This window comes from Ranitomeya imitator, chromosome 4 (genome assembly GCF_032444005.1).
Source record: "Ranitomeya imitator isolate aRanImi1 chromosome 4, aRanImi1.pri, whole genome shotgun sequence".
In the NCBI taxonomy this organism is placed as follows: Eukaryota; Metazoa; Chordata; class Amphibia; order Anura; family Dendrobatidae; genus Ranitomeya; species Ranitomeya imitator.
In genome coordinates, this window is record NC_091285.1 from 638,594,648 (window position 1) to 638,615,121 (window position 20,474).

Consider the following 20,474-nt stretch of genomic DNA (forward strand, 5'->3'; position numbering starts at 1 on the left):
ATATGACACGCCCACTACAGTTTCAAACAGCCAATAAGGTGTTAGGGAAATTATCTGTCACTTTACCCATAAGTTACCGCCTTCACTTGTCCTCTATAAGTATTCTAGCCAATCAGGAGTGCAATAATTCGGTTACGTCACACTAACCTTCTCAAATAGTAACTGCACTATAAGCGCAAGCGCGTATGATCCATATCATTTCTTGACCGCGCCTACTTTTATTATTTAAGCCAATCAGGATTTAGATGCTAACCACGCCTATTTAGAGCCTGCTGTCCAATCGGTGTAACGTAATAATAGACGGCAGCTGTGTAACCACACCCACCCGGCGCGGAAATGTGACGTCATGGTTGTGGTTATAATCCGCGACTTGTGTGGCGGGCGTCATTTATTATTTTTGTATCGAAGTATGGCGACGGTTCCTGCCGGCTGGTTGGCGCCGTGTCCGGTGTGAGGCTTTGCCCCGAGTAGGGGGCGGGTGAGAGGATGAATTACATGCCGGGGACCGCCAGCCTCATAGAGGACATTGACAGTCAGTATAGCGCGCGTCTGGGGCGGGAGGAGGGGAGGCGGCAGTGACTGAGCTCCACGCTGCCTTCCGGTGGGTTGCCATAGGCAACTGCGGTGCTTTTATTCCACTTAAAGGGATTGTCCTGAGTATATGCAATGTCTCTCACATGTCCCTTTAAAACTGGGTTTTAAGTTTCAGAAAAGCTCTGTTCCCCCAGCTGAAGGTTTTTGTTGTTAGGCATTGGCTTTACTCCCATCACCAGGTCCAGCTGCAGCCAATCATTTGCGGTTTGAGCCACTGAGCCCCATTCTTGGCTTCAGCACTGCAGATAATACCCTGGGAGCAGCGATGGTGATCGGTGATGATACAGGGGAGGGTGAGTAAAGCACAATTGTGTTTTTGCTTGGGAATGTGGTTTCCAAAACCAGAAAACCCCTTTGAAATCTGTCAGTAGGTTTTTGCTACCTCACCAGAGAGCAGCATGATGTAGGGACGGAGACCCTGATTCCTGCAATATATCATTTTCAGTTTATTGGGTGCAGTAGTTGTGGTAGTCTTTAGATGTAGCAGAGTTCAGAAAGCTGCCCACACCTGGTTCTACGTGTACGTCATGTAAGCACAGGAGGGGACGTGGTCAGGCCAGGTGTCAGGAGGGCAGCGGTCCGGCAGTGATAATATCCTGCTGATAAAACACTTATTGTATTGAAACGGCACACATGATCAGTATGTGAAACATCCAGAAATCAGGGTCTCGGCTCCTACATTATGCTGCCCACAGATAAGAGCAGCAACCTGCTGACAGATGCCCTTTAACCCCTTCATGACCAGGGGATTTTTCGTTTTTCCGTGTTCGTTTTTCGTTCCCCTCCTTCCCAGAGCCATAACTTTTTTATTTTTCCGTCAATTTGGCCATGTGAGGGCTTATTTTTTGCGGGACGAGTTGTACTTTTGAACGACATCATTGGTTTTAGCATGTCGTGTACTAGAAAACGGGAAAAAAATTCCAAGTGCGGTGAAATTGCAAAAAAAGTGCAATCCCACATTGGTTTTTTGTTTGGCTTTTTTGCTAGGTTCACTAAATGCTAAAAATAACCTGCCATTATGATTCTCCAGGTCATTACGAGTTCATAGACACCAAACATGACTAGGTTATTTTTTATCTAAGTGGTGAAAAAAAATTCCAAACTTTGCTAAAAAAAAAAAAAAAAAATGCGCCATTTTCCGATACTCGTAGCGTCTCCATTTTTCGTGATCTGGGGTCGGTTGAGGGCTTATTTTTTGCGTGCCGAGATGACGTTTTTAATGATAGCATTTCGGTGCAGATACGTTCTTTTGATCGCCCGTTATTGCATTTTAATGCAATGTCGCGGTGACCAAAAAAACGTAATTCTGGCGTTTCGAGTTTTTTTCCCGCTACACTGTTTAGCGATCAGGTTAATACTTTTTTTTATTTGATAGATCGGGCAATTCTGAGCGCGGCGATACCAAATATGCGTAGATTTGATATTTTTTTTATTGATTTATTTTGATTGGGGCGAAAGGGGGGTGATTTAAACTTTTGTTTTTTTTATTTTTTTCACATTTTTTTAAACTTTTTTTTTTAACTTTTGCCATGCTTCAATAGCCTCCATGGGAGGCTAGAAGCAGGCACAACTCGATCGGCTCTGCTACATAGCAGCGATCTGCTGATCGCTGCTATGTAGCAGAATTGCACGTGTGCTGTGAGCGCCGACCACAGGGTGGCGCTCACAGCGACGGGCAATCAGTAACCATAGAGGTCTCAAGGACCTCTATGGCTACAATGGAGACGCATCGCCGACCCCCGGACATGACGGGGGTCGGCGATGACGTCATTTCCGGCCGCCCGGCCGGAAGCGGTAGTTAAATGCCGCTGTCTGCGTTTGACAGCGGCATTTAACTAGTTAATAGGTGCGGGCAGATCGCGATTCTGCCCGCGCCTATTACGGGCACATGTCAGCTGTTCAAAACAGCTGACATGTCCCGGCTTTGGTGCGGGCTCACCGCGGAGCCCTGCATCAAAGCAGGGGAGCCGGCATCGGACGGTATAGTACGTCCGATGCCGGTAAGGGGTTAAGTGACTGAGATTTTCAGACACTTGGCCAGGAGAAGGGTACGGTATATAATAATCATGGTGTATCAGCTGATTCCCCCTCTGCTTCAGAGCTTCCATCCATAATGAGATCAGTGGAACTGAATATCTGCCATGTGGGTATTTATCCTGAAATCCCAAGTTGTGGAGTCAGTAAGCCAAACATCCGACCCCTCAATTTCCCTGACTCTGACCCCACAGCCCTGGTCACTACTGAGCATGTGCATAAAGTGCAGCACAGATTCATCTCCACTATTGGCTGAGATCCTTAGATCAGGAACAGAACAGACACTTATAGGACATTTCACAACTTTCCCAAATTCTTATGAAAACATTTACAGCACATCCTACATTGTAATACTTCACCCAATGTCTTATATATTTAGGAGTCAGTCCATTTTATACCGACTCCACAGTCCTGGTTAAAACCCTTTAAGATTGAGCAACATTTTGTTACATAGGTTGAAAAAACACTTGGGTCCATAAAGCACAATCTTTCTCCACATTTTTTTTTTACATTTACCATATCATCCCCGCAAGAGCCACTATTCTTCTAAACAATGAAAATATAAAAAAAAATAAACCTAATGTATTGTTGGTCGCACTGACTTAAAGAATCAAATTGTCAGGCCACAAAAATCCCAGATAATGGTGGTGGTGAGTTTTTTTTAAATATTTTTCAGTACTTCATCTGGTAAATATTTGGCTATATTGTAGGAAAATAAGGTATGACTCTAGGAAGGTGGTGAAGGGGGGGGGGGGGGGAGAGATTAAGGGGCACTTGGTTTCTGCTTGCCCAGTTTGAGGACCGGCATAAAGTAGGGGCATAGATCTGATTTCACAGCAGGGTCACTTACTGAGCTGCTTGCTGTAGTTATGATTAAAAGGTTTTGTTGTTCTCTAAACAGCTCAGCTAGTCTCAATGTTGAGGTCCTTGCCCACATGATGATTAGCAGTCTGTATACACTGTGCATAGGCAGTAAGCTGCCAATCAGTGGTGGGGGTGGAGCTGGCCACAGCTCATGAATATGGAGGATTTTCTAGCAGGATCTCACCGAGAGGACTAACAGAGCTGCAGCCGATCAATGTTTTATCAAAACTGCATCAAGAAGTCCAGTAAGTGACCCAGCGCAGGAATCGGGGTCTGTCCTTGTATAAAGCTGGGGGAGCAAAAGATTAACAGATTCTTTAACAAAGGGATCCATAGTTTTTTTTTTTTTTCTTTCTAAACTCTAGTTTTAATATTTCTGGTTATTGTAGTCCACCCATTCCATCTATTACTTTTCCTACTCGCCTCTAAACCCGCTTTAGTTCTACAATATCTTTATAGAACACTGGGGCACAAAACTTGACACAATTGGAGAGAATTTATCAAAGACGGGCGTTTCATCTGCCAGTCTTGTACCGAAAACCTGCTTGGCATAGGACGCTAAGTTTGCGTAAGGGGTGCAACCATTGTGATAAGTCTGGGGCATGGGCAGCGCCAACTCTCTGCCCACTGCAATGTGACGGTCTGTGCTCACTTTTCAGAAAAGGAAGAAAAGTTGCCAAATTCTTTCACAAAACTACTTGAGATAAACTTTGAGACTTTAATACTAGAAAACTGGCGTAGAGGGTATAACAAGGAGATGTCGTGGTAAGATTGGGATTTCACTTTAAAGGGATCGTCTGAAAAAACGTACCTGTCCACAAGTGAAATGACAACTTGATTGGACGGGGTCCAGTAGCTGCGATCAGCGGAACAGGGCACTTCTATCCCAGTTAGAATAGCGCGGCTTTGTTCATTCTCTATGGGGCTGCAGAAGAATGACGCTGTGGTTGGATGTAATTTTGCAACGGAGATATGTTCCCCTGAACTGTGTATTGATGCCGGTCCCAGGGATTGGCCTCAATCGATCAGTCCTATAGATAGGTGATAACTTGGACAACCCCTTTAATGGCTAATAATCAGTGGTGATGCGGGAGCGCCTGGAATCTGCTCAGTCTGACTTCCTCCCCCCTGGGTTTGTCTGTAGATCACTTGGTGGCTCTGCCATATGACTGTACATTTCTTTTGTTCCAGAAAAGCACTTGGTCCTTCTCAGAGATGGAAGAACTCTCATTGGATACTTGAGAAGCATTGACCAGTTTGGTAAGTCTCATCTTGGTGGGCTTCATTTCCTTTGAACAGGGGTCTCCAATATGCAACGTTGAGCTGTTAAAAATACTGACATCTTACATTTGTGTGGAGTCAATACCAGACACAAGATAACTGGAGTGGCCCCTATATTGATTAACCGATTAACCCCTAAATTAATGGCTCAAACAGATTTTTTTTTCAATTACAGAAGCTTCTTGTGCAGTTTAAAGAAAAAAAAAAAGGCTCTGGACCCAGTAAGGGTGTGTAAAGGCTAGAGCCTCTGCCACTGCTCCCAGAGGTCTGTCTCATCAGCAGCGCTGCAGCCAATCACTGGGCTTAGCGACTCTACCAGAGTTGACTGCATGAGCTGCTCACTGTTTGGAGCGCTGTCAAATTGAAGTCCGTGCCGCAGACTCAGACACTGGGAGCAGCAGTAGACACTCAGTGGGCAGGGTGAGAGAGTTTGTTGTCATAAACAAAAATTAAAAATCCGTAAGACGCCACATTGAACATATGGGATTAGTCACAAGTAGGGAAGAGAAAAGCTAATTGACAAAGTTAGAAACATAGGAAGTGCTAACACTTCAACCTCCATTGAAGCAGGGACCTCCTGCGGTGACAAAACAGCAGGGAGGTATGCTGGGAAGAGGCAACAAGCCTGAGATCTGTTTATACAGAGGTGGGAAGTATTTTTCCCAAGGATAAGCCTGCCTTTCATCTAATAATCTTCTTAGACTTTGTCTCCGGCGACCAGATATGGATATTGGGGTTTACATGAATCTGATGTTTATGGTAAATAGATTTTCGGCAGCGAAGGGATGAACAAAACGCATTCACTCACATCACCATAAGGCCGACAAAAATCCCTTTAACTTACGGTAAAGGGAATATCCGGGACTTTATAAAAGAAAAAAACGTGTCAAGCACTATCAAGTAGGTAATTGCATCATACCTGCCTGTTGTGCACGGTGCTAATCTTCCCTGGTGCAGAGCGGTCACATATCGCTCCCGGTGGGGGAGTCTGCTGACAGGGTGGGACTTCTGACAGCATTCTGACTGACAGCGGCTCCCCCAATTAGATATCGGAGATCCAGCTGTCAAAGTCCCACCCTGTCGGTGGAGCGGGAAAGTCTTCTCCATTCTGTAGACCTGAGGTCAGCAGAGGTTACTGAATGACTGCCAGAAGCATCTGTGCCGGGGAAGAACAGCACCAGGCACGGCTTGCAGGTAAGTTGCAGTTACCTGCCTGTTAGTGCATAGGTACATTTTGTTTTTTTATAAAGTCCCAGATGCCTCTTTTATAACTAGTCAATAGATGATGCTGTTCACAGGGCTGTGGAGCCGGAAAGCCAAACCTCCGATTCCACCAAATTGGGCTCAGATTCCACAGCCCTGGCTGTACATGCCATATATCTGTATTGAAAGGTAAAATCGTGATAGAGACCTCCAGGGGTGAAGATATCCTGTAAGTTGGGGATCTCATAAAATTTAGAATGGCCAAACACATCCTACAAACAGCCCCCGCTTGATCTAATCAAGGGGAGGTATGTGGATGTAACTTTGATTTAATAAGAGCAGACGTTGGGTGTGGTCCTTTGGCAATCCTTGCTGGGTTCAGTCCATTTTGCTATGTTACTTCCCTCTGCTAAGCTCAGCCATTTCTGTGACATCACGTTTAGTAATGTTTAGTTATCCCTTTTATGTAATTGATGTAATTGTATATTCCGTATTGTTCTGTTCCCATTTTGCATCATCTTGCATATTTTTATATATACTTCCTACCATTCTGGATTATATATATATATATATATATATATATATATATATATATATATATATATATATATATATATATATTCTCTAATATATAAAGCTGAATGTGTGTGTATGTATGTACAGTATGTATGTGTGTATGTCCGGGATTGGCATCTGCACCGTCGCAGCTACAGCCACAAAATTTTGCACAGTCACATGTCTGGACCCCGAGAGCGTCATAGGCTATGTTGTGAGGCGAGATTTTAACCCCGCACTTTCCAATTCACCAAACAATTTTGCCCCTATATACATAATGGGGAAAAGTGAAAGGAAAAGTGTTAGAGGCAAATTGACAGCTGCCAGATTTGAACAAGGGGGACTTAGAGAGAGAGCGATGGCGCCAAAGAGTATATACCGTACAGTTGCTAAGGTGGGGCCCCGACATGGAATACTCACCACACATGGGGATATGAGCACACACACAAAATGCACCACACACTACCACGTGCTTGAACACATATTACCCTCAGCACACATTTCACCACACATACACCAACCTCGCCACACAAGTCGAAACACAAAAGTCGCCACTCAAAACTCGCCACATGCAAAAACTAGGCTCACGCAAAACTCGCCACATGCAAAAACTAGGCTCACGCAAAACTCGCCACACGTGCAAAACTCACCTCATGGAAAACTCGCCACACGCAAAACTTGCACACACGGAAAAATTGCCACATGCACAAAAGTTGCAACACATGCAAAAGTTGCCTCACAAAAAACTTGCACATACTCAAAAGGCACCACACATAAAACTCGCCACGCGCAAAACTTGCTGCACACAACTTGCTACACTAGCCTGTCACATGTAACTCGACACACAAAAAGTTGCTACACGCATGTTGCCACACAACTCATCTCACAAGTCGCTACATGCATGTCGCCACACGCAACTCAACACACAACTTGACAAACGAAACTCGCCCTAAAACACACAAGTCTGGTATTATTCTTCAAAAATAAAAATCTGATTAATAAGCAGACAAACTACAAGAGCAACAAATGTACCATATAGGAAATACGGCAGCTGTCAGTCACATGACCTGTCTATTATGTGTATGTGTGAACTAATATATACTGCCAGGGGGAGGGCTTCCTGTTGGCTGGGGATTTATCAGGCTGCCAATTTAGCTTACAAATACTGAGGTAAAAATACTGAGCAAATAACGTGTGAACGAGGTCTAATACAGGAGGAGATGACATACAGGTATATACTATATACAGGAGAGATGACACACACATATATACTATATACAGGGGAGATGACACACAGGTATATACTATATACAGGAGAGATGACACACAGGTATATACTATATAGAGGAGGAGATGACATACAGGTATAAACTATATACAGGAGGAGATGACACATGGGTATATACTATATACAGGAGCAGATGACCTACAAGTATGTATTATATACAGGAGGAGATGACATACAAGTATATGCTATATATAGAAGATGACATACAGGTATATACTATATACAGGAGGAGATGACACAGATATATACTATATATAGGAGGAGATGACATACAGGTATATACTATATATAGAAGGAGATGACATACAGGTATATACTATATAGAAGATGACATACAGGTATATACTATATACAGGAGAGATGACACACAGCAGGTATATACTATATACAGGGGAGATGACATACAGGTATATACTATATACAGGAGATGACATACAGGTGTATACTATATATAAGGGAGATGCAAACATGTATATACTGAGGTGAAAATGAGGGGTGTGAGGTGAAAATGAAAAGGTGTGAGTGCAAAATGAGAGGAGCGAGGGAAAATAGTGGAGTGATCGGAAAATGACAGATGTGAGGTCGAAATGACAAGTGTTAGGGGGGAATGAGAGGAGTGAGGGAGAAAATGAAAGATGTGATTGGGAAAATGAGAGAAGTGAGGTGCTATAACTAACCACAGATATTTAATATGCCCAGGCAACGCGTACTGGGGTGTATGTATATAAATGTGAATATATTCCGTGCGTTGGAGTTGGTGGTGTATATACCATACTCACCGCGAGTCCCCAAATAACTGGCCTAGTAGAGGAAACAGCCACGTTCATCACTTGTCAGTCAAGTGTGTAATTGTCCTGATTATTCGAGACAGCAGAGTCTCGTTCCCTTGATCATCGCTATATTAGACATGTTTTTTTTCCAGGACGTCCCCCTGACAGCACATTGGAGGACGTCCTCCTCCTCCTTGCAGGGACAGGAAACACAACACGAGAGGTTAAAAGGTCCCACTCCACCCCCTTTCCCTCAGTGTTTTTCCTGTCCCTGCATGGAGGGACACACGAGAGGATACAGCGCTATACAAGCGGGAAGACTCACCAGTCCGGAGGGCTCGGGGGATCGTGCGGCTAACGCCAATATCCTTTCCCCGCATCACTAAGCCCCAGGCAGAAACTTCCCGGTGGGGAGTCCCTCTGCCAAAAGACCAGTCGAGCGGACGAGCTCCTGGGTCGAACCGCTTCCTCCCGGTGGGGGGCTCTCGGTTCGGGCGCCAGGAGAAGAGGCGCCGCAAGAGGTCCGGCGCCAGCGGCAGCAGCGTGCGTTCCACTGAGTGGAACGCGGAAGTAGGATTGTTAGACCGAGTGCAGTACGTCCGGTGTCAGGCGCAGGTAAGGTGACGTCACATCCGGGGACGGGGCCATCTCGGCGTGCGTTCCACCTGGTGGAACGCGGAAGTAGGCAGCTTTAAGGGCGCAAGGCTCAGGGCACTCGCAGATGGTTATCCAGCGCTTCCTCTGGTGGTAGGAGAGCGCCGGAGTGTATCCCTGGAGAATATTTGCTGCAGGACAGACGTGCGAGCAGTCTGCTGCGGACATGCCGGAGACCAAGGGTGAGTGCAGCAGACGCTGCTATATCCCTTTTATACATATGGGATCATATGAGATCATGTACTTATAGTAGTATTTCTCCACAGAAGATATGGAGAACAGGAATGAGGAGATAGGGGTAAGTGCGCAATGCGCAGAGTACTCAAATATACGCCTGCACACACTGAGCCGTTCTTGTCCTTATTCTTACATTTAGGATAAAGAGGCCAGTCAAGCTCCCCTCCCTCAGACTAAAAGGTCTGGCAAGTCATTGACTAAATCTAAGAGGTGCTCTCTATGTAACACAAAACTTTCAGAAGCATACAAAAAGGATCTGTGCAGCTCTTGTATTAAGAAAATTGTCAGAGAAGAACAACCATCAATGTTGTCCGAAATGAGGAATATAATCCGGGAGGAGGTCCAGAATTCCTTAGCTTCAATGTCACAACGGGAAGTGTACAGTCCGGGCCCGGCTCGTAAAAGACCAAGGAAAGATCCAGAACAGGAGGTTCAGGATGGTTCGTCGGAGGCGGAATCAGAATATAGAGGTTCTGATCAAGAAGGAGAACTGCCAGTAGAAGAACAAGAAGGGAAGAGGTACTACTTTCCAGTTGAAGAAACAGAAGAACTGGTCCAGGCGGTCAGACGTACTATGCAGGTGAAAGAAGATCCACAGCCGAGATCTAGACAAGATCAGATGTTCGGAGGGCTCACATATCAGGAACGGACGGTGTTCCCGGTGAGTGAACACATACGTAAGATGATCTCGCAAGAATGGAAAGATGCGGAACGAAGATTGGTGATGTCCAGAGAGTTTAAAAACCGTCTTCCGTTTGATTCAGAAGAGATCAAGACATGGGAAGAGATTCCGAAGGTAGATGTCCCTTTAGCCAAGGTGGCAAAGAAAACATCAATACCTTTCGAGGATTCATCTAGTCTTAAGGATGCAATGGATCGCAAGGCGGATATCCTTTTACGTCGAGCCTGGGAGACTTCAGCAGCTTTAATAAAAACCAACATCGCAGCTACTTCTGTAGCGAGATCCATGTTCCTGTGGATGGAACAGCTGGAAGAACATTTAATTAATAAGACTTCACGGGCGGATATAATTGCTTCTCTGCCTATCATTAAGTCAGCCACGGCCTTTATGGCAGATACATCAGCTGAATCTGTGAGATTTGCGGCTAGAAATAGCTCCTTGTCCAATGCAACACGAAGGGCTATTTGGCTTAGATCTTGGTCGGGGGATAATGCATCCAAAAATAAATTATGCGCCATTCCATTTTCAGGTTCCAGAATATTTGGTCAGGCTTTAGATGACATCCTAGAGTCAGCAGCTGATAGTAAAAGAGGGTTTCCCGAGGATAAACCCAAGAAGTTTCAGCCTTTTCGGAGGAGGCCTCTCCCCCCTCCCCCTCCCCCCCGCAGATTTCCAGAGTATAGAGAACAATGGAGATCAGGTAGAGGATCTTTTAGGAGTTCCTACGCTCAGAATAGAAGGGGTAGGAATTCCTTGTTCGGTTCTGGCTATAGACCAAGGAAACAATGACGCCATAGGGATAGGCGGGAGATTAAGTTTCTTCCTCAAACAATGGAGTCAGATCTCAGACAACGATTATGTCCTCAAGATAATCTCAGAGGGTTACAGAATAGAGTTAACATCCCGCGTACCTCAAAGGTGTATCTTACCAACAATGTTAATCAAAGATTCCCCTATGTTTCTAGACCTACAAAAACTGTTCGACTCCGGGGTTATAGTTCGGGTTCCTACTCCAGAAATAGGTGCAGGTCACTATTCCTCTCTTTTTTTCTATTCCAAAACCGTCAGGGGAATCCCGTACAATAATAAATTTAAAACCTCTAAACGTTTTCGTCAAATACAAACGGTTCAGAATGGAGTCGATCAGGTCCATCATTCATCTTATAAACAAAGATTCGGTAATGTGCACTCTCGATCTGAAGAGTGCGTATTATCAGGTCCCGATACATCTCTCTTCTCAGGAGCTTCTGAGATTCTCAGTAAGTCTTTCGGACATGACCTGCCACTTCCAATTTCAATGCCTCCCTTTCGGTCTAGCATCCGCCCCAAGAATTTTCACCAAATTGGTAGCGCAGGTGGTGGCTTTCTTAAGAAACCAAGGAATAACAATAATTCCTTACTTGGACGATTTTCTGGTTGTGGCACGATCAAGGGCCATTCTGCTACAACACAGAGATCGGGTCATAGCAGTATTAGAGGAAATAGGATGGGTGGTCAACAGGAAAAAGTCACATTTAAAGCCAGAATCCCAGAAGATATTTCTAGGAGTACTCTTGGATTCTACAACCAGGCAGTCCTTCTTACCAAGGGACAAACGAACCTCATTAAAAAAGATGATCTTAGAATTCCAAAGAAGTCCAGTGACGATAAGAGCAGCTATGAAAATCTTGGGGAAGATGACAGCATGCATTCCGTGTGTCAGATGGGCTCAGGCTCACTCAAGGCCTTTACAAGAACAGATACTCATGGTATGGGATCGACGTCGTTCCACATTAGACAAGAGGCTAGAGCTATCAATGAAGACAAGAAGATCACTACGATGGTGGATCCAGGACTACAATCTAAAAAAGGGCATCACTTGGATATCAACCCCTTGTGTGATAATCACCACAGATGCAAGTCAGTGGGGATGGGGAGCGCACCTGGAAGGAAAATTCTTTCAGGACAAGTGGCCCGAGGAGATCAGTCAGATGTCGTCAAATTACAGAGAATTATACGCAGTCTGGGAAGCTCTCAGAAGAAACCGTTCACGCCTAAAGGACAAACATGTAAAAATCCTATCCGACAATGTAACAGCGGTATCCTTTTTGAGGCATCAGGGAGGTTCCAAACACAAAGCGCTTCAAGGTCTAGCGCAGAGAATATTTGCCTGGGCAGAAGACGTTGTCTTATCTATAACAGCAGTGCATCTAGAAGGGTCACAGAACATACTAGCCGACTATCTAAGCAGAAGGAAAGTTTCTCCAACCGAATGGGAACTAAGTCAAGAAATGTTCCAAATTCTTTGCCACCGTTGGGGAACGCCCAGGATAGATTTATTCGCCACAAGGAAAAATTCAAAGGTTCCCAGATTTTATTCCCTCAACCCTCTAGACATGCCGGAAGCAGTCGACGCCTTAAGTCAAGCATGGAGCGAACCTCTGTCTTACGCATTTCCACCAATAGCACTAATTCCAGTAGTGCTCAGGAAGATTCAGGAAGACCAGGCAACAGTGCTGACGATTGTACCATTCTGGCCAAAGAGAAGTTGGTTCCCATTGTTGGGGGCCATGGCAACGGAAGACCCTATCATACTCCCGTTATGGAAGGATATAATTCATCAAGGGCCTGTTTTACACCAAAACCCGGAGAGACTGCATCTGTCAGCATGGATCCTGAGAGGGACATCTTGAAATCCAGAGGTCTTTCAGATGAAGTAATTACAACCATCCAGGCTAGTAGGAAGCCTGTCACCTCTGCCATCTACCTCAAAATCTGGAAAAAATTTTGTATGGGAAGTGGCGGGTCAGCTGTGATTCCGGGGGTCTTAGATGTTCCTAGAGTCTTAAAATTCTTACAGGCAGGCTTTGACTTGGGGCTCAGGCCAGCTACAATTAAAGTCCAGATCTCGGCCCTTAGTACTTTTCTGGATTATCCATTAGCTTCCCACCCCTGGATAATCAGATTTGTGAGGGCTACCCAAAGATTACGGCCTACCTTGAGACAGCTAGCTCCCACATGGGACTTAAATTTAGTCCTTAGGTCTCTTTGTAAAGATCCCTATTCTCTAGAGGAGGACATGCCTATTTCAGTTCGTACCTGGAAGACGGCCTTCCTAGTAGCGATTACAACAGCTAAACGCGTAGGGGAGATTCAGGCTCTATCAATTAAGGATCCATATCTTCAAGTCAGAGAGGATCATATAATCCTAAAATTAGACCCAGCTTTTATTCCAAAAATAGCTTCAGCTAAAAATCGAGATCAGGAAATAATTTTACCTTCCTTTTGTGAGAACCCTTCTAATGAAAAAGAACAGGCTTTACACTCCCTGGATGTTAGGCAGGCAGTATTAAACTATCTAGAGGCCACTAGCTCCTGGAGGAAGGATTCTAATCTTTTTATCCTATTTGGAGGTAAGAATAAAGGTAAAAAAGCTTCCAAGGCGTCTATAGCTAGATGGATTACTACTATAATTTCAAAAGCCTACGCATCAGAAGGGATAGCGTGCCCAACAGGGATTAAAGCTCACTCTACTAGGGCTGTTTCAGCATCATGGGCTGAGCGAGCAGGAGCGTCACTAGATCAGATTTGCAAGGCAGCAACTTGGGCCAGAGTAAACACGTTCTGTAAGCACTATAAGCTAGACGTAGTAGCAGCTCAGCAGACGTCTTATGGGAGGAAAGTTCTCCAAGCAGTTGTCCCACCCTAAACGTAGTTTTCTTTGGTATTCTCCAATGTGCTGTCAGGGGGACGTCCTGGAAAATGGGTATTATTACCTACCGATAATTCGGTTTCCAGGAGTCCATCCTGACAGCACCGTTATTTCCCCCCCTATGCATGCCAGTTCATATGCTGTAATATGTTTGGTCAAATAAAGTTTTCAAAAGTATATCTATCCATGGTGTGGTACTTGTCAAAACACTGAGGGAAAGGGGGTGGAGTGGGACCTTTTAACCTCTCGTGTTGTGTTTCCTGTCCCTGCAAGGAGGAGGAGGACGTCCTCCAATGTGCTGTCAGGATGGACTCCTGGAAACCGAATTATCGGTAGGTAATAATACCCATTTTCTAGTTTTACCTATATAAAAGTTTAATATTTTGGCTTGGAGATTGGGGCTTTTGATGTGTGGCGTGTAAAGGGGCACAATTTTGGGTGCAACATTGAATTGTAGCAAGTAGCAACCTTTCATATCTTACGCCAGCTATATAAGGTGGGACAGAAGGTGGTGGGCTTGACCACAGCCGTCACAATAATTACTATAAGAACATGCGATACATACATGCTAGCCACCTAATCCGCAGCATTGCACGCTTGGCGATTCCAAGCGCTGTGGATTAGACTGGGGTGGAAAGAGATGATTTGCATAGCTCCGCCTACTGCAAAGGATTCTGGGTAAACCTGCTATTCTTTGTATTATGCTGCTTGCAAGTACTTTCCGTTTCAGGAAAGCATCCACTATATAAGAACATGAGAACTCATAGTGAGATGATCTCCAGCTCATATAGATTCTGGGGCAAGTGTGACAGAAGAAAGGCCAGTATTGATGTAACGGCCCACCAGCGTAGGAGATGGTAGGCAAAACGTGGTTCATATATGGATTAAGCCTTGTTTACATAAAACTGCTTCACCTTTAAAGGGTTAATATAGAAACCTGTTTGCGCTGGGCATGATTCACAGCCTCAGAGTGACTTATTGACGGTCTGTACATCACTCCATCACTAGGTGGCAGTGGTGGAGCTGGCACTGATTGCTATGTATTATATAGCCACACTGTATAGGCAGCTGATCACCGGCCATTGGACGTCCAGCTGGAGAGAGGAAACTGCCAACATTTGGTGGTCAGGGGGCATTCTGAGTTTTATACGTTGGCAGGCATACATGGGGGGTGGGATATGTTCCCATGCATGGGTAACCCTGTATTCTGACACATCACCAGATGGTAATATGCAGAGATGTATAACAGCACAGTAAGTGTGTGTGTGTACTGCTCAAAAAAACAAAGGGAACACGAACATACCACATCCATAGTGGAATGGGTAGACAACGATGAAACATAAAAATGATCAATCTAAATCAAACTTAATATACCATGGAGGTCTGGAGTTGGAAGGATACTCAAAATCAAAGTGGAAAATCAAATTACAGGCTGATCCAACTTCAGTGGAAATGCCTCATGACAAGGAAATGATTAACAGTAGTGTGTGTGGCCTCGTCGTGCCTGTATGACCTCCCTACAATGCCTGGGCATGCTCCTGATGAGGCGGCGGATGTTCTCATGAGGGATCTTTTACCAGACATGGATTCAAGTATCAGTCAATTCTGCAACAGTCTGGTGGAATGTGGTGTTGGTGGATGGAACAGACATGATGTCCCAGATGTGCTCGTTTTTGTATTCAGGTCTGGGGAACAGGCGGGCCAGTCCATAGTTTCAGTGCCTTCATCTTGCAGGAACTGCTGACACACTTCAGCCATGTGAGGCCTAGTATTGTCCTACATCAGAAGGAACCCAGGTCCCAGTGCCCCTGCATATGGTCGCACAACTGGTTTGAGGATCTCATCCGGGTACCTAATGGCAGTCAGGGTTACCTCTGGCGAGGGTTGTGCGGCCCTCCAAAGAAATGCCACCCCACATCTATACTGATCCACTTCTGGAGGTCATTTTGCAGGGATCTGGCACTGCTCTTCCTTTTCCTCCTTGCACAAAGGCTGAGGTAGCGGTCCTGCTGCTGGGTTGTTGCCCTCCTATGGCTCCCTCCATGTCTCCTGGTGGACTGGCATGTCTCCTGGTATCTGCTCCATGCTCTGTGCACTGTGGTGATACAGCTACCCTTCTTGCCACCGCTCGCATTGATGTGCCATCCTGGATGAGCTGCACTACCCGAACAACATCTGTGGGTTGTATATACCGCCTTATGCTACTGTACAGTACCTGTAGGGGTGAGAGCATTTACTCTACTGGGCGCCATTTCCTTGTCTTGAGGCATTTACACTGAGGTTGGGTCAGCCTGTAATTTGATTCATCACATTTGATTATCATTCCAAATGCAGACCTCTAAAATATATACAACCCATCCAGTAACCGTGTGTGTATGTGGGGTCTCACATGACATGCCAATACAGCCCGTTAAATAAATACATTATATATGTTTATATATCGCTTTCCTATACGTTTATTTTTACACTGGAGGTGTACTCATCCATGTAGTAGCTATTCCTGCTTTTGTGATGAGTGATTGTTATTCAAATATCTGGAGGGAAATTTTAGTTCTTGCTGAAACTTAAACATTTGTTATGCAAAAAGTCAACCCCCCCCCCCCCCCCATGTATTCAGGCACACGGCCTATAACCTGTTACTAGCCACGTCGGAGGATCAGGATTTGGAGATGTTACGTAGTAGTACTTATTATTGGCGAGGTGAAGGTACCGCTAAAGAACTAGAGACCATCACATTTCTTGAGTCAATAAGAGGATCTGTCATCTGGTTTAGTAAATAATCTTTCCCCACTTTACTGCTCGGATCTTACCGATCCTTTTATTTCTCTTGAAAATTTGAGTAAATTGATCTGTACCTAATTGGCAAAGGATATGAGAAATGTATGTTGTCAATTCATTTCTACTACCAGGAGAAATAAGAGTAATGGTGCAATGTCTGAGCTTTAGATTTTTCTCTAGACCTGTAATGGCGCAAGTTAAAATCACCTTACAAAAACCTGTTCCATGTTGCCCATGAGCTGCGCCCAGTGCCCACCTGAGACAACCCCTTTAACAAAGCGTTCTCCTGCTCTGTCCCAGGCCTGGCACGGTGGCACAGCCTCACGTAGCGCCTGGACTCTTTCAGGAAAGATCTGATCTCACGAGTCACTTCTGCCTATTTTCCTTCCCTGTTTTTAGCCAATCTTGTTCTGCATCAGACTGTGGAGAGGATACACGTTGGGAAGAAATATGGAGATATTCCTAGGGGAATATTTGTGGTACGAGGAGAAAATGTGGTCCTACTAGGAGAGATAGTAAGTATCGAAAGTGGTGAATGCCCCATGCAGTGATCTTCTAAAAAACCCAATCTGGCTGGTGTCAGCATGGAGCTCAACTGTTAAGATCACCCGACCTTGGTTAACCTTGATCTTTTCAGCCATGAAGAGGTTTTCTATGACTTATAACTTGATCTATCCTTAGGATGGGTCATGAATATTAGAGCAGTGGGGGTCTACTGGTGTGTGTACAAAGCTGCTCCTGGGGGAATGAGGTACCAGGGTCTCCTGTTCTCCAGATCACCAGGGAGGGTACCCCCACTGATCTAATATTTGCGCCCTATCCAGTGGAATATCCCTTTAAGAATTTCACGATTTATTGATATTAACTCCCTATGTGGCCCTTTAATTCATAGGGGACAAATATTTCTTAAATATTTTACAAAATATTCAATTAGTTATAATAAAAACTTACAGATGTTGTCTAGCACAGTCGTACAGATATCTGTCATGTGATGCAAGAATTCGTGTAGTTCTCTCACTGTCAGTTGACATCATGACCCAATGACATGGGTCCGGCATCATCGCTCATAGAACCACAAAGGGCCGAAAAGTAATATTGACAGCTCCTTGTGGCTGACGTGGTGGGACAAAGGGAAGGAAGGGGCTGGTAGCGGAGACTGTCTGGAAACGAGCTCAGTAATAAGTGATAAATGATTGCACATCCAATTGGAAGAGCGTTTTAAGTGGGGACCAGTTTTCAACATTTTTTATAAGTGATCTACATAATGGAACTGAAGGTAAAGCAATCAAATTTACAGGTGATGCAAAGCTGGAGGGATAGCTAAAGGTACCGTCACATTAAGCGACGCTGCAGCGATATAGACAACGATGCCGATTGCTGCAGCGTCGTTGTGTGGTCGCTGGGGAGCTGTCACACAGACAGCTCTCCAGCGACCAACGATTCCGAGGTCCCCGGGTAACCAGGGTAAACATTGGGTTACTAAGCGCAGGGCCGCGCTTAGTAAACCGATATTTACCCTGGTTACCTAAAAAAAAAAAAAAAAACACTACATACTTACATTACGGTGTCTGTCGCGTCCCTCGCCGTCAGCTTCCCGCACTGACTGTGAGCGCCGTCACCGCTGTGCTTTACGGCCGGCCCTCAGTCAGTGCGGGAAGCTGACGGCGAGGGACGCGATAGAAACCGGAATGTAAGTATGTAGTGTTTTTGTTTTTTTTTGGGTAACCAGGGTAAATATCAGGTTACTAAGCGCGGCTCTGCGCTTAGTAACCCGATGTTTATCCTGGTTACCAGTGAAGACATCGCTGAATCGGCGTCACACACGCCGATTCAGCGATGTCAGCGGGTGATCCAGCGACGAAATAAAGTTCTTGCCTTGTAGCTCCAACCAGCAATCTCACAGCAGGATCCTGATCGCTGTTGCCTGTCAAACACAACGATATCGCTATCCAGGACGCTGCAACGTCACGGATCGCTATTGTTATCGTTCTAAAGTTGCTCAGTGTGAAGGTACCTTAACACTAGAGAAGACAGAAAGGATTCATAAGGATCTAGATAAACTTGAACAATGGGCAGTGACTAGTAGAATGGTATTTACCAAGAAGATATGCAAGATTCTACATCTGGGCAAGAAGTGAATATTATATCTACAGAATTGGAGGAATAGAACTAAGCAACAGCACATGTGAAAAGACTTGGGTATACTAATAGATCACAAACTGCACATGAGTCAACAGTGTGACGCAGCTGCAAAAAAGCAAACAGATCTAAGATGTATTGAGAAGCATAGAGTTTAGATCACGTGAAGTAATTATACTTCTTTACTCCTTGGTCAGGCTTCATCTGGAATACTGTGTCTGGCTCTGGGCACCACGTTGTAAAAAAAGACTCTAGAAAAACTAGAGCAAGTTCAGAGAAGAGCTACCGGGATGGTGATTGGTCTGAAAACCTTGTCCTATGAGGAATGGTTAAAGGACCTGGGAATGTTTAGATTGCAAAAAAGCTAAGAGGAGACTCAATAGCTGTCTACAAATATCTCAAGGGCTGTCACATTGTAGAGAGATCATCATTATTCTCATTTGTACATGGAAACACGAAAAGCAATGGAATGAAAGGGAGAAGATAGATTAGATATTAGAAAACCCTTTTGACAGTGAGGGTGATCAATGAGTGGAACAGGCTGCCACGAGAGGTGGTGAGTTCTCCTTCAATGGAAGTCTTCAAGCAGAGGCTGGACAGACATCTGTCTGGGATGATTTAGTGAATCCTGCATTGAGCAGGGGGTGGACACGATGACCCAGGAGGTCCCTCACAGCTCTAACCTTCTACAATTTTAATGATGTATGGAAAAAGGGAGGATGCTGGTACATGTAGTCTCCATGCGCACAGAGTACGAGTCTGGCGTCCATGAACAGTAAAGTTGTGAAATCTTAAGTGGGGGATATAGAACAAATATCAGAATGGGTATTGGAACTTTTTATTTTTCTGTTGCTTTCTGGACGAACCCTTTAATGGTCTTTAATAGTAAGATAATAAATTCTAAATGTTTTCTTTTTGTCACCACAGGACCTGGAGAAGGAGAGCGACACACAATTGCTACAAGTCTCCATTGAGGAGATCTTAGAGGAGCAGCGATTAGAACAGCAAGGCAAGCAGGAGGCCGAGAAGGTGAAGCTGCAGGCCCTGAAGGAGCGCGGCCTGTCTATTCCCAGAGCGGACACCCTGGATGAGTACTGAACTCCTGAGCGGATGACGGCACCGTATGTGTCCACGCTTACCACACATCCCAGGGGGATTACTTTACGTTAAGCCTTTTTTTCTATCTGGACTAGTCTTCAGCCGCAATATATTAATTATGGGTAAAATGTATGAAATTATTTCGGCTGCATGTAATGACGCCAAGATGAGAGCACTTACGTTCCACAATAATGAGGGGAAGAAGTCCCATTAAAGATTTAATTTGATTGGTTTATTTTTTAATCATTGTGTTTCTGCTCTTCATTATACCATGAGCATGGGAATACCTGTATGTGGCTAAAGGGATTTCGGTCTAGTGCATGATGCCAAGGAGAATCCCAGCCCCTCAGGCTGTACACGAACCCTAAAAATGCACTGGTTGTTCTTCTTGAAGCGAACTTGTTCTTCCAGGAAAGAAATGGTCAAGTCATAGTGAGTGCTGGTGCAGAGATCACCATTGGACTTGTGATTGGCTTTGCTCGGCTTTCTACGGAGATGATGGCAAAACCGTGTACAGACTTGTACTTGCTATGAGCCTGTTCACCACTAACCCCTCGTCAAGCTAATTTGCTCATTTGGTTTAGTACTAGTGAAGACAAAGCTTGA

General features: G+C 44.9%; 1 protein-coding gene across 2 annotated transcripts; it reads left to right on the forward strand.

Annotated features, from left to right (window-relative positions):
• Positions 1-327: 327 nt before the first annotated feature.
• On the forward strand, positions 328-20,111 carry LSM1 (LSM1 homolog, mRNA degradation associated). Of its 2 annotated transcripts, none has more exons than XM_069766852.1 (4): positions 328-887; positions 4,684-4,752; positions 17,031-17,146; positions 19,698-20,111. In XM_069766852.1, the coding sequence occupies exons 1-4, from the start codon at positions 860-862 to the stop codon at positions 19,866-19,868; spliced, it is 384 nt and encodes a 127-aa protein (XP_069622953.1). In that variant the 5' UTR covers positions 328-859; the 3' UTR covers positions 19,869-20,111. The 2 variants fall into 2 exon arrangements, with proteins under 2 accessions (XP_069622953.1, XP_069622952.1); XM_069766851.1 differs by having other exon boundaries at positions 331-532.
• The last annotated feature ends 363 nt before the right edge of the window (positions 20,112-20,474 follow it).

Excerpts from the sequence above, each read along its gene's own strand:
- LSM1 (XM_069766851.1), top strand. The coding sequence starts at position 487 with ATGAATTACATGCCGGGGACCGCCAGCCTCATAGAGGACATTGACA. Across the intron at positions 4,753-17,030 it reads GAGAAGCATTGACCAGTTTG|CCAATCTTGTTCTGCATCAG; the intron begins GTAAGTCTCATC and ends CCCTGTTTTTAG. Across the intron at positions 17,147-19,697 it reads TGGTCCTACTAGGAGAGATA|GACCTGGAGAAGGAGAGCGA; the intron begins GTAAGTATCGAA and ends TTGTCACCACAG.